Source organism: Prunus mume, linkage group LG2, assembly GCF_029339155.1.
Source record: "Prunus mume cultivar Tortuosa linkage group LG2, ASM2933915v1, whole genome shotgun sequence".
In the NCBI taxonomy this organism is placed as follows: Eukaryota; Viridiplantae; Streptophyta; class Magnoliopsida; order Rosales; family Rosaceae; genus Prunus; species Prunus mume.
Genome location: NC_142699.1, coordinates 19,239,213 through 19,252,126, shown reverse-complemented (window position 1 = coordinate 19,252,126; position 12,914 = coordinate 19,239,213). Strand labels below are relative to the sequence as shown.

At 37.7% G+C, this 12,914-nt stretch overlaps 3 protein-coding genes across 3 annotated transcripts; all 3 read left to right on the top strand.

Moving 5' to 3' along the window:
* Positions 1-1,197: 1,197 nt before the first annotated feature.
* RGF8 (root meristem growth factor) lies at positions 1,198-3,182 on the top strand. Its single transcript, XM_008245576.2, has 4 exons — positions 1,198-2,003; positions 2,092-2,159; positions 2,252-2,318; positions 2,507-3,182. Exons 1-4 carry the CDS (start codon positions 1,889-1,891, stop codon positions 2,683-2,685), a joined length of 429 nt encoding a protein of 142 aa, XP_008243798.2. The 5' UTR covers positions 1,198-1,888; the 3' UTR covers positions 2,686-3,182.
* Positions 3,183-4,668: 1,486 nt separating this feature from the next.
* Positions 4,669-7,565, top strand: LOC103342015 (BSD domain-containing protein). The gene is made up of 6 exons (XM_008245574.3): positions 4,669-5,145; positions 5,232-5,338; positions 5,645-5,742; positions 6,076-6,281; positions 6,948-7,003; positions 7,218-7,565. Exons 1-6 carry the CDS (start codon positions 4,767-4,769, stop codon positions 7,248-7,250), a joined length of 879 nt encoding a protein of 292 aa, XP_008243796.2. The 5' UTR covers positions 4,669-4,766; the 3' UTR covers positions 7,251-7,565.
* A 245-nt stretch (positions 7,566-7,810) lies between these two features.
* Positions 7,811-12,739, top strand: LOC103342014 (Prolyl oligopeptidase family protein). The gene is made up of 11 exons (XM_089046372.1): positions 7,811-8,286; positions 8,612-8,782; positions 8,933-9,154; positions 9,232-9,377; positions 9,480-9,685; positions 9,836-9,970; positions 10,117-10,245; positions 10,347-10,756; positions 11,276-11,489; positions 11,705-11,898; positions 12,031-12,739. The coding sequence occupies exons 1-11, from the start codon at positions 7,826-7,828 to the stop codon at positions 12,299-12,301; spliced, it is 2,559 nt and encodes an 852-aa protein (XP_088902498.1). The 5' UTR covers positions 7,811-7,825; the 3' UTR covers positions 12,302-12,739.
* Positions 12,740-12,914: the final 175 nt, after the last annotated feature.

Sequence of the window (12,914 nt, the reverse complement as noted above, 5' to 3'; positions counted from 1 at the left end):
GCAACAAAAAAATCAAATGAGTGGGTTGACGCCACTGGCGTCAAGAATGACATCACCAACCCTCGGGCTTGAGCTCGGCCGAATCGCCCGAGGGCTAGCCCGTCTTCGTGGTCCCACTCCCAACCCAGCTTGGGCTTCTCGTTGAACGTCATTTTTCCCCACCTTGGGCTCACCACCGGTGGAGTTGCTCTAATGTGTTCGTAGTTGGTGGCAAATGCAACTCAATACTAAAATATTCAAAACTGGTTTCTTTAATTTAAATTTTTGTGAAACTCGAGCTATATTATTTGTTGATAGCTTGTACAATCACCATAACTTAAGCCTATTATGAATCACCACGTGGCTATAACAGATCACTTGTCTACCGACCTGACTATACACGAAACATGTGTAACCATCGCCGACCTTCCCAGTTAGAGGGTGACGAACCCAAGGAGTAGTCCAGTGGTTGGGTGTTTAAAAGTCTACCCGACCTCTAAGGCAAGCATCCTCGGGCCTGAGGCATGCTAAAAGGCTAGCATACCTGACCAGGCCCTTGTCAAGCCAATCAGTTTTTGTCCCTATGATACACAGCCTAGCTAACAAGAGGGTTGATTAAATGCACATCCCATCCTCAAATAGGTGTCGCCGTATTCATTGATCTCTGAGTGAACAAGCAGGTGATGGAAAATGATCATTTAATTCACCTCACATCCTTAGTTGCCTGTTACTTCGTCACCTGATCTCTGTCCAGCTATATAGTGATCAGAGACAGAACATTCAATGCAACTTAGGCTAGGAAGACAGGAGATAAAGATCTTTTCTAAACAAAATATCTTGATCCCCTCTTCTCCCTATGAATACCCTTCACCTACACCAAGACAAAAGTAATAAATCCTCTCGTAGTAAAAAACCCTACATCCATTCTCTCTCTAGCTCAAGTTAGTTTCTGACTTAACCATTAGAGAGGGTTAGACTGGGATCAGCACCAGTCTTATTCTGATATTGCTCAAAGTATGCAAATCTTCCCTTGGAGATTATCCATACTCAAAGGTCCAGTACGGGCCCTAGCCCTCGGATAGGGCTCAAGTCATTTATACGAGAAGGATACATGGTTTACATTATTATCACAAGAATTCTGTAGTGAGGATTTAATATATGGCATTTATGTGAGGTCATATATCTTAATTGTTGGATTAAACTAGTTAGTTTGATCTAGCAGTTAAAAGATAGAACCTCACTTAAGGATTATATATAAAAGGCCCTCACTATACATAAGACACATAATAAGGTCATGTGTTCTTGTTAGCAAGGTTCATTAATTTTTCAATCAAGCTCGAATTTGTTGAAGTTTGATTACATTGGTATGATGACTTGGAATGACCAAGTCTAATATAGCATGGAGGTGAAGCCAATGCCCATGAAAAGAAAAGCAATTTCTCATGATCAATTGAATGATCCATTGAGATCATATGTGAGGTGGGCTTGCACCTTTTGAAAAACAGTCGAATATTTTCTTTCTCCCAATGGCCAGAAAAGGGTTGAGCCATACTTGAAGCTAAAACAGGTCTTAACATTTTGGGATGATGGATGAAGATGTTTGAATTCACATTTAACATTTGTTATAAAACAGAAACCAAGTGTGGAAGGAAAGGGCCCTACTGAATACTAGTATGTAGTAGGTGACAAGACCAACCAAAATGGTGTGAAACCTTTTTAGAGGAAAGAATAGTTTACACAACTTTTCCATCTACTTGTATTGGAACTCTCTGTTTTGTGCTTTGTGTATCCTCTCTCTCTCTCTCTCTCTCTCTCTCTGGGTTGCCTACCACTACTACCATTCATTGATATAAATTCCAAGCCACACCCACAAAAGAAGTATCCTTATTCTCAATTAAGCTTAGATAGTATGGAGCTGGTATTCTTCATTATGCTCTGCATTTTAGTCCTGTCTTTCTCTGCTTTGCTAACACCCTGCATTTCTTTGCATATTCAACTGCAACCATCGAATAAACAAGCTGCAGGTACTCCTCTCTCTCTCTCCATATATATATATATTATATATCAAGATTATAGCAAGTCTTACATGTTACCTTTTTACATTGTGAGCAGCGAACGACGAACTCCAATCCTCTCTCCCTACATTGCCAAGGAAGCTTAGATTCACTGAAAAAGTAACTGTAAGAATCCTTTCCTCAAAGTCTAAACAATAGAAGAATCTTCCTATTCGTCCTATCTCTTCTTAACTTAATCTCCATATTCTGTCACGCAGATTGCCGGACAAGAAGGTAAAGATTATGCACCTCCCAACAAGCAGAAGGAAAATGTTTCAGCCGCAGGTATATCTAGATATATTCATTCATAAAACTTGTTTATTTTTTTCATGACGCTTAAACTTAGCATTTATCTTCTTCTTCTTCTTCTTCTTCTTCTTCCTCAGTATTGATAACATTAACAGAATGGGGTTTTAGGAATTTTTGTCAGATATGTGCTGAATTAGTCTTTATTTTCCGCATGGCTTTTTCAGGTGGTAATGATTTTAAACCAAAATTCCAGAAAGAAAAAGAAAGTGTGCAAAGAAGCAGCGGAACATGGCAGGAATGGATGGAAGGGGAAGACACATCAGAGTTCTTCACAATGGATTATTCCAAAGTAAGAAGACGACGCCCCATACACAACAAGTCCCGCCCAGAAGTTTCTCCATAAAACATGAATGCATGCATGCTGCCATGGTCGACCATACAACAAATTAAAAGAGAAGAGATGATAGATATCAACAAAACTTTTAACTTTTGGTATTTATAGAAATTAATTATTAATGTTGTTATTGTAATATATAGTAGCGAAATGAGGAGAGTGTTTTGTTAACCAGCTCTTGTGGCCGACACCAGGGAGCAAAACCCAAGATTTGTTACTAACTAGGACGACCCTTGTCTTCCAATTAAATTAATTTATGTTCTTTTTGTTGAGTTGGTAGGTCTTTCGTTAGCAGTCAAACGGGGGCTACAAACCCCAACATTTGGTAACGTGGTCTCTCTCTGTCACACAAATTACAAAACTTATATATAGTTAATTATAGTATTAGGTGGAACCCAACTCAACTAATTTATAAGATTATTTTGAGGCGAACGGGTTCCTTTAACTTGTATATTAGTGATTTCAGATGATGTATTTGTAATATACAAACGCATTTGAGAAATTTCATCCTTTTTATAGTTTAGATTATATCGTTTGTATTAAAACACACAAAATTATTTCGAACTTGATCATAGCAAACAAGTTTTGGTATATGTAGTGTAGCACAAGTGGGGGTTACCTTACCAGCATCCTCGCTGCAATCCATGCTCTACGGTGCCGTACATATTTGGCACATGTACTTGTCAACTAGTTAATTAAGCTTAGCTGCTTAATCAAGGGAATTATTATATTATTGTATATGCATGCGTTTTCAAGGGTGCCGTAGATCGATAATTCCAAAATGTTGACCAAGTTCCGTTTGAGTGGAGGTCACGTTTGCCACAGGGCCATCGACTCCCTTCTCCATGAGTTTGTTTGACGGTTTAAATCTATTAACTTTTTTTCTTTCTTGAAATATGCATATATAGGGGGTGCCGATTAAAAAATAAGTGTTGTTATTTGGATCATATGTATTTGCTATCATATGCTGTGTGGCATGTTGAATTGTAGTTGTGTTAGGAAGATATGAAATCTAAAAAAGGAATGGAAAAATTGTTAGATTTTTTATGGCACGTCGAATTAATATTGTGTTAGAGCATCTCTAAGGAAGATGTCAAATACCAAACATCAAATTTAAATTTGATGGCTAATGTGACAATTTGACATCTTACACAGCTTTATACTCCACCCGATATGTCAAATTGAATTATTACTTTATTACATTTTAATGTTGATTCATTTTTAATTAATAAAAAAAGAAAAGAAAAAAATAATAAAATATTAATTTGACATCTTACTTTTGGGATGTCAAAAATAACATCTCAACCTCCAGCCTTCATTCCACATCATTTTTGACATATCGGTTTGAGTGATGTGAGATGTTATTTTTAGCTGTTAAATGTCTATGTGACACGTTTGACACATCGATTGGAGATGCTCTTACAAAGATAAGAAATTAAAAAGATGAATGTAAAAAGAGTTTGATTCTCTATTAATACTGTATATTGTACTCAAAATTACATTGTTTCAATGTTTTATTTTATTAAATTATAACAATGTAATTGTAAATAAGTTATTTTAATATCTAAAATCTCATAAGTTGTCCTTACAAATATTTTATATGTGCGTTCACTATTGAAAACAAAAGGTAAAGAGATTGCGGAGAGAATTTAGAGACAGAAAAAATATAGGATCAATTCCTATAACTCAAATCTTATTCAATCTGTATTACGAAAGGGATTGTGAACCCATTTATAGGCAAAGCTTAGCCCAATAATCAGAGAAGTAACGTGTAAGAGAATTTCCTTCCAAGATGTGGGCTCCACTCTCATCATTTTACAACAGATTTTCTTAAATGATTTCATATTCACGGAAAAAGAGAAAAGAATTGAAGTAAGACAACGACGGGTACATATGGTAAGTAAACGACAGGCGTTTAATAGCTAGCGTGGGCAGCGCGCTTTCAAAGATAAATGCAAACAATACGACGTCGTGGGGTGCACGGTGCACCGTCTCCGCTAAATCTTGAGAAACAGAGTAGCTAAGTAAGACTGGGACAAACCAGGCAAATAATCCAATCCGAAAGCAACGATCGAAAAAAGGGACTAACAATGGAAGACTTATGGAAGCGAGCGAAGAGTTTCGCTGAAGAAGCAGCCAAGAAATCTCAAACCCTAACCAACTCCGCCAAAATCACCGACCTAGTCTCCGAAACCGCCAAGCGATCCCGCGAGTTCGCGGCCGAGGCGTCGAAGAAAGCCGACGAGATCAAAACGGCGGCGCTTAAGCAAGCCGATCAGATCAAGTCCCTATCCGTCTCTGAGATCATCCCCCCTCAGCTCTCCTCGCTCTCGATCGTCAATTCCGCCTCTGCCTCCGCCGTTGAGCCGCCGTCCCCGTCTGAACTCAAGAAATTTGGAATCACCGACGATCTCAGAGACTTCGTCAAGGGACTCACTTCCGATACCTTCAAGCACTTTCCGATCCAAGGTATTTGCTAATTTCAGCTCATTTGTTTTTTTGATTTAGCTCAATTACTTGAAATGAGCAAATGTGCGTTGTTCGAGTTGTTTCAGATGCAGCAGAGGAAGTCTCCGAGGTGCCGACTACGGCCTCGAATGTGAGGAAAGATCTGACGGAGTGGCAAGAGAAGCATGCCACTTTCGTTCTCACTACTGTTAAGGTCAGTTCGTGTTTCTCTATCAGTTTCAATTTTGATTCAACGCAATACGGGCAGTGTTTAAGCTCAATGCAATACATGTGAGGTGTATTTCGAAATTTGATTTGCGGATATATCGTACAAGATGTTGAAGAAAAGTGTTGTAACATTGTATTGATATCTTTCTGTACTTGTTGATTTTTTTTGTTTCTTTTGTGAATCAACTAGTTGAAGTGTTTTACATCTCTGCATAAATTCTTTCCTTTGTGCACCCAAATCAAAGCACGATGTACTAATGTGTTCTAGTTATTACTGATTACTTTCTTGCAGGAAATTTCGAGGTTGAGATATGAATTATGCCCACGTGTTATGAAAGAAAGAAGATTTTGGAAGATATATTTTACCCTTGTGAGCAGTCATGTAGCTCCGTAAGTAGCAATTCATTTCAGTTAACCATTGCTTAAATTGGCGGTTTATTCAAGCTTAAGTTAATGCCAATGTGCAATTATATTAATGAAAATCTTATGTGAATATATGTGTGTTTTGGCTGGTATAAGTGATCAATACTATTAAACAAGAGTAGCAATCTTGTTTCAGTACAAGAAATACGCATGTCTTGTGACTGTATAGTTCATGAAAGATTTAAAGATGGTTATCAACACTTAGTGAAAAGAGGAAGCACAAAGAATAGATCTAGACACTCTTTAGTGGGTGTCTCAATTGTTAGCCTTTTGCTTATATGACTATGAACTTATGACCAGATATGAGAAGCAATATATGGAGGAGATGAAGGTCAAGGAAACAGAGCAATTAAAAGATGATACTGTGAAGCCAACACCTGTAGTTGGAGGGACTGACCAAGCAGAAGGATCAGAAAAGAAGAAGTTAGCTTCCAAGTCATCATCAGCTGAGCAGGATTTGGATAGTTTCCTCTTGGGTGATCTTGAAGACAGTGATGGGGGTCCAGGTTTAGTTCCTATACTCTTTCACTTCTGGCCAAGTTCAAATACCATTCAAGTTCTTTCATAGTGTAGCATGTGTATAAAATTGCACGACATGCTGTGTATAAATTTCCACCATATACCATTCAACTTATTCCACTAAATTCACATTTCCATTGGATTTTCGTCTTCAATCCAATTAAGAAACTGAAATCCTTGAGCTGGTAAGGAATGGCCAAAAGAAAGGTTGGATGAGGTTAGAGTCCCTTGTATCTTACATAAGAACATTTTGAAGGCACAAGCGGGTGGCATGGTAACTAGCAATTGTATAATCCGGTGTGTAATAGAAATATGTTAATTAATTGAGCACCTGACAGATTGAAATACTTAATGAAAAACTGATGGACATGTTTCAAATTTCATGTCAATACAGTAAACTGGTGTTATTCTCATGAGCAGGTTATTTGTTGTATGTTTTCTTTGATTAAAGGTCTATCCTTACCTTACCTAGTGAATCTGTGTATAAGCTGTGTTGTGGACAAATCCTTACTAGTCTTTAAAAGTCATACCTTTCCACATTTCCTTTCTAGTTTTCCTTGAACTACTCTGCGACAATCTGCTCTTTCTCTAGGTTTTCCTTTTCGTGCACTTTACCCTGGTTTGTTGACAATTTTGTAATTTTGTACTTTCAGATGATGCTGAAGGCGATGGTAGCTTTGATGATGATTTTGACAAGATTGAAAATTCGGTAAACTTCATTTAACCCATGACTCAACTATGCAACATTTTTCTTTGTAAATTTCCAATCCTATGGCGAATCTTTCATGTATTTTTCTGTCAGCTTTTACATTAACCTTCCACTTCAGTTTTACCAACTTGTTTGAAACTGCTTGCCGGGAACATTTGTGCCATAAATAAAGTACCGTGCGAATAACTTGTTCAATTTTAATGGGAACTTGCAGGATGTTGAAGATGAGAAGCATGCGAAGAAATGACAACTGCTACAGAAGAAAATATCGACCGGGCTTCTGGAAGACTGTAACAAATAGATGCCATATGAAGAAGGGAAGGATGTCAAGCAGTTTTCCGTTATCTCAAATTTTTTAATTTTTTTAGTTGTAGAGTTGATTACTTTGTAAACTCGAAGTGAGAGATGCCATTTAAAGTCCATTCGTTTGTTATATTTTCCCTAGACATTGACGGATACTGATGCCTGTTTGTCTCCGAACGGGGTCTACCGTAATGCATTTCCTGTACAGAACAGATGACCTGATTATGTTAAATATGCTTCTTTTTACCTAGTCCATAAATTCGCTTCTACTCGAATATGGGACTTCAGGTGCAAGATGTTCTAAACCCCTTGACTTACAAGCTTCTTGCAATGATTTGTGGAAGTTTTAGTAAATGAATTATGAATAATCTCCGGAAGTTATTATTATTATTTTTTGTCAAACCTCCAGAAGTTCAAAATTTGCTGTCACCGTTAAGAAAAAAAGAGGGGGGGGGGGGTGTGGAAACCTAAATGATTTTATCTTTCTAAAAGAATAAAATTAAAAAGAAAAGTGGAGCTATGTTGTGTCATTTACATATAATACTCCCTCTGGTTTCAGTCTCTTCGCCTGGACCTGGAGGCTTCATGGCTCTTCTTTCCGTCGTCCTTAAACACAAATGCTCAATCAAAAGGTCCTCTTTGTCTCTATCTTTTTGCTTATTCCCCAACATATCCTCCTCCCTCTTCTCTACACACTGCAGAGGCCACCCCTTCTCACCACCACCCCCGCCAGCCACTCCTCCGCCAGTCCCAAAGAAAGTCCCCTTCACAGTCTCAGTTCATGGGAGATCGTGGCAAGACCCCTACCACTGGATGTCCAACACCTACGACCCTGATCTCTCTGAGTATCTTAACAAAGAAAACGCATATTCTGAAGCTTTCATGGCTGACACTGGCAACCTGCAACGCACTCTTTTCTCTGAGATGACACGTCGGATGCCCACCAAGATTTCCACTCCTCCTGAGCGCTGGGGACCCTGGTTTGTTCATTTCCCACCTACCCATTTCATATTCTTGGAAAATTTGCGTGCGTTCTTACTCTAGAGTATGTGAATTTTCCTTTTAAGAAAATAACTTTGAAAGTTGCATTGTGCTATAATAAGAAAAGGCTGCAACTTTATTAAAAAGAATACACATTAATACATTAGCAAAGGAAAATGTGGGAGGAGGAAGTGGAAGTGTATAACTAACAACTTTGCGAATGTGCCAATGAAAGTTTTTGGTTGTGCTTCTATTTTTTTGAATAATATATATTTAAAACATGAAAATAACTTGTCAATAATATCGTTTGTTAAACTCGAACAGGTTGTATTACCAATACATTCCAGAGGGGCAGGAATACCCGGTTCTTTGTAGAAGATTAGAAGTTGAAAATCTTAATTGGGTTAAGACTTTTCTCCGTTATGCAAAGGGAGAATTTGGAATTGGAAGGGAGGAAATTTTGCTTGACTGGAATGAAATCGCAGAGCAATATGGAAAGCTTCTTTCTTACTTTCTTACCTTCATTGTCAATATTTATTGAGTTATACGCTGTATTTGGTTTATATACACATTTTCTTTTGTTTTTAACCTGGTATATTTTCATTACATCAGTGATTTACTGAATTTATGTACCTTAATTGCAGGTTATGTGCATGTTGGTACATGTCGAATTTCACCAGACCACCTTTATCTAGCTTACACACTAGATACTAAGGGTAATGAAGGGTTCATGCTTCAAATTAAGGACCTAAGAAGCGGATGTATTATCCCCAATGTACGAGTTGATGATGTTGTTAGCTTGGCATGGGCCCAAGATGGGAGAACTCTGTTCTATACACTATCAGATGAGACTCAACGACCTTACAGGCATACTTCACCTCTGTTACATATCCATTCTTTTCTTGAGATGATAGTATTATCTCACCTTTTTGTCTTTTTGGCAGAGTATGCTGCTCAAAACTAGGATCTGATGATATTGAAAATATCACTGTATTTACAGAAAGTAATCCCAGCTTCTGTGTGGATATAGCAAGCACAAAAGATGGCAAGTTTATTAATGTCAATTCAAACTCAAGGACTTCATCTGAGGAAGGAATTTTACTATTTAATTTTTTAAATTTATTTATGGAGTATTTACTTCGAAAACATTCTCCTTTGGCGAGGCTAATTTTTGTGGTTTAACTCACACAGGTTTATTTGATAGATGCTGCCAACCCGTTAGATGGTTTGCAGAAAGTTTGGAAACGTGTTTCTGGTGTACAGTTTTTTCTGGAACATCACCACGGATTATTTTATGTTCTTACAAATGCTCCTTTGAGTGAAAGTAAAAAGTGGTCTGGTGAAGGTTATTACCTAGCTAGCTGCCGTCTTCAAGATCTATTATCATCTAATTGGCAGGTAAACTCTGTTCTCATTCATGAATCTTAAATATGGACCTATGGTGTTCTCTATTTTGTGATGTTAACCATACTTTAAGTTCTTCACTATGGAATCTCTCTTGTATTTTCATGCCCCATTTCTCATAGTGACATACTTTTTTCGTTTTAGAATATCTTCCTTCCAAGTAAAGATTTTAGCATACAAGATATGGATATGTTTGATGGACATCTGGTCCTTTCTCTCAGTAAGAAGGGTTCTTCTATGTTTTGTTCCATTGATTTGCCTATCGATGTTGATTGTAAGGTATTGATCTCTCTCTCTGCTTAGTTACATTTTTGGTTATGGATAACGTACAAAAAGTATAATGCACATAATGTTGCTACTTTTATCTCTTCTACGTACAAATACATTTCTCCTTAATTTGCTACGTTTATTGGCTTGATTGGCAGCACCTTTTGGAGCCTGAAGATCTTAATGCATGGTTTTTCCCTATGCCCCCAAATTCATGTACTGTTGTTTCAGGTTCGAACCATGATTTCCAGAAATCAGTATACCGTGCGGTGCTTTCGTCTCCTGTGGTACACTTTATAAGTTTGATTATGAGTGTTTTATTACTTTAAACTCTTCATTTGACTTTCCTGCCTGTATGATTCTTTGTCCGTTCTTTGGAAATTTGCAGATGCCTGATGTAGTTGTTGACTACGACATGTCAAGCAGGAGATTCTCAATTGTGCAGCAAGAGGAAGTGATACATTTTTCTGATAGAAAATGCCCACCAACTAATCAGCTAGATATGAATCAAACTTTTGACACACAATATGAGAAGGAAGAAGATGTGCAGATAAGTGAATGGCGGAGATGGAAGGACTATTCTGATACATATTGTTGTGAGAGGAGGGAAGTTATTTCCCATGATGGTGTTAGAGTTCCTTTGACCATATTGTACTCTCATACAACCTGGCGTAAGGATCAGTCGCCTGGCCTTCTACAAGGCTATGGAGCATATGGGGAGGTTTTACATGGAAGCTGGTGTGCAGAGCACATGAGTTTACTTGATCGGGGATGGGTTGTGGCATTTGCTGATGTGAGGTTAATTTTTTTTTCTTCCCTTTTAATGAAAGATCAATTGAAACAACGACGCTAAATTGATGCATTGAATTAAAACCAATAATGTGTTTCAGCCTTCAAGTTGCTTTTGTTTTCTTTTGTTAGGGGAGGGGAAGGGGGGTGGAGCTAAAGTTGGATGTAACTTTTTCTTTTTAAAAATGACTCTCTGTTTTTTTTTTTTTTTTTGGCTCAATTTGAACCTGTGTATGTGCAACTTTCTGATCTTACATGATATCATGTAATTTTGATTTTAGTTATTTCAAAGTCTGTCCAATATCTTAGTTCATCTGCTTCAATACTTTAATATCAATTGTGTGTTTAACACTCAAGCATATCATTATGCACTAGCCTAGAATAAGTTCAGTCTGTGATGTATTCTAAAATTTGTATGCTCTAGCCTAAATCCCGTGTGATTGTACTTTCTTAGCTGAAAAAAATGTGCTGTTGCTTGTCATTTTTTCTTTTTGGGGGTTAAATAATTTGACGTGGTTGTATGGACAGGGGTGGTGGTGGAGATTCTTCATGGCATAAATCTGGCAGTGGGTCGTATAAATTGAATTCAGTCTATGATTTTGTATCATGTGCAAACTACCTGATTAAAGAGGGCTATGTACATAAAGATCGGCTTGGTGCTATTGGACATAGTGCTGGAGGTCTTCTTGTCGGGGCAACTATCAATATGTACCCAGACCTATTTCGTGCTGCTATTTTGAAGGTTAGTGTTTTAAAGCAAAACATTTATCGTCTTTGTCATCAGTAGTACTCTGGGTCAATGAAGTTGGACTCCCAGCCATCAGCCCTTCAGCAATATTTCTTTTCTTTTATGGTAGAGAAGAAATGCATTGTATCCGCCGTTGCTAATTTGAATCGATTTTTGTGTCAAATTGTTACATTGTTGGTACTGATGTTTTGGTGATATTTTTTTTTCAGGTTCCATTTCTTGATATATGCAACACTTTAATGGATCCGAGTTTGCCTCTCACCATTCTGGATTATGAAGAATTTGGAAATCCTCAAATACAGTCCTCATTTGAGCATATCTTCAGTTATTCACCTTATGATAACATTTCTCAAGGCAGTTGTTACCCTTCAATCCTTGTTACAGCGTCTCTTCATGACTCAAGGTAAGTTCATCTTGTGCTTTCTGTATACTAGTTACTTGCATAAATAAATCCACACGCGCGCGCACACACGCACACACATATTCCCATATGCATGCGGTGGTTGCATTTTATAAATTAATATCCATTTCTCAGGGTTGGGTTTTGGGAAGCTGCCAAATGGGTGGCCAAAGTTCGAGATGGTACATGTCCTGGTTGTTCTAGTTCAGTCATTCTGAAGACAAATATGGCTGGAGGGCATTTTGGCGAAGGTGGACGGTATCATCAGTGTGAGGTAGCTGCTTATGATTATGCGTTTCTAATCAAAGCTATGGGGATGCTGAAGACTGAAAAACAAGACATGCAATGCACAGTGGTCACAAAAGAATCAAAGGTAGGTTTCACTGAAGTCCCTGGTGAAGAGTGAAGTTTCCAGTATTTTGCTGAGGCTTTGAGTAAGTTCAAACAAACGAGAGCATTTTCCCTCTTTGTGCACTATGCATGAGTTTTTCCCTCATAGTTACAATGAAGTTGCTAGGAGATCCACTTCCTTCATGTCTGCAGTAAAAGACTGAAGCTAGATTGATAAGCTTTTCTGAGTTAAGGCATCCCCATTTTCTTCTTGACCAGCGCCGCAGGACCAAGGTGGCATCTGATTTGCACATCCAAGCAGAGCCATGAAATCATATTTTGGAAGTGTTGTTTGATTTAGCATTGGCTAAGGATCAGTGAACAATTTCTGTACTAACACAAGAATGCACTTTTAAGTTTAGACTGCTTAAATATAGCCTATAGGTAGTTCTTCAGGGATGATTATACACCTGCTAATTTTATATTAATTGATAAATGGATTGATGATTTAGCATTTTCTTGTTATAAATGAAATAAATAAATGCAAGAGGTCTTCAAAGCAAAACGGATTCTTGGAATTATTATTTGATTGCAAATTGATTCATGGAATTATTATTATTATTATTATCTGATTGGACCACCACCCCCACCCCCCCAAAAACAAAAAAAAACATATAAGAAAGATGCAT

Excerpts from the sequence above, each read along its gene's own strand:
- RGF8 (XM_008245576.2), top strand. The coding sequence starts at position 1,889 with ATGGAGCTGGTATTCTTCATTATGCTCTGCATTTTAGTCCTGTCTTTC. Across the intron at positions 2,004-2,091 it reads ATCGAATAAACAAGCTGCAG|CGAACGACGAACTCCAATCC; the intron begins GTACTCCTCTCT and ends CATTGTGAGCAG. Across the intron at positions 2,160-2,251 it reads GATTCACTGAAAAAGTAACT|ATTGCCGGACAAGAAGGTAA; the intron begins GTAAGAATCCTT and ends TCTGTCACGCAG.
- LOC103342015 (XM_008245574.3), top strand. The coding sequence starts at position 4,767 with ATGGAAGACTTATGGAAGCGAGCGAAGAGTTTCGCTGAAGAAGCAGCC. Across the intron at positions 5,743-6,075 it reads GTGAGCAGTCATGTAGCTCC|ATATGAGAAGCAATATATGG; the intron begins GTAAGTAGCAAT and ends ACTTATGACCAG. Across the intron at positions 7,004-7,217 it reads TTGACAAGATTGAAAATTCG|GATGTTGAAGATGAGAAGCA; the intron begins GTAAACTTCATT and ends GGGAACTTGCAG.
- LOC103342014 (XM_089046372.1), top strand. The coding sequence starts at position 7,826 with ATGTTGTGTCATTTACATATAATACTCCCTCTGGTTTCAGTCTCTTCG. Across the intron at positions 9,378-9,479 it reads CTCAAGGACTTCATCTGAGG|TTTATTTGATAGATGCTGCC; the intron begins AAGGAATTTTAC and ends AACTCACACAGG. Across the intron at positions 10,757-11,275 it reads GTGGCATTTGCTGATGTGAG|GGGTGGTGGTGGAGATTCTT; the intron begins GTTAATTTTTTT and ends TTGTATGGACAG.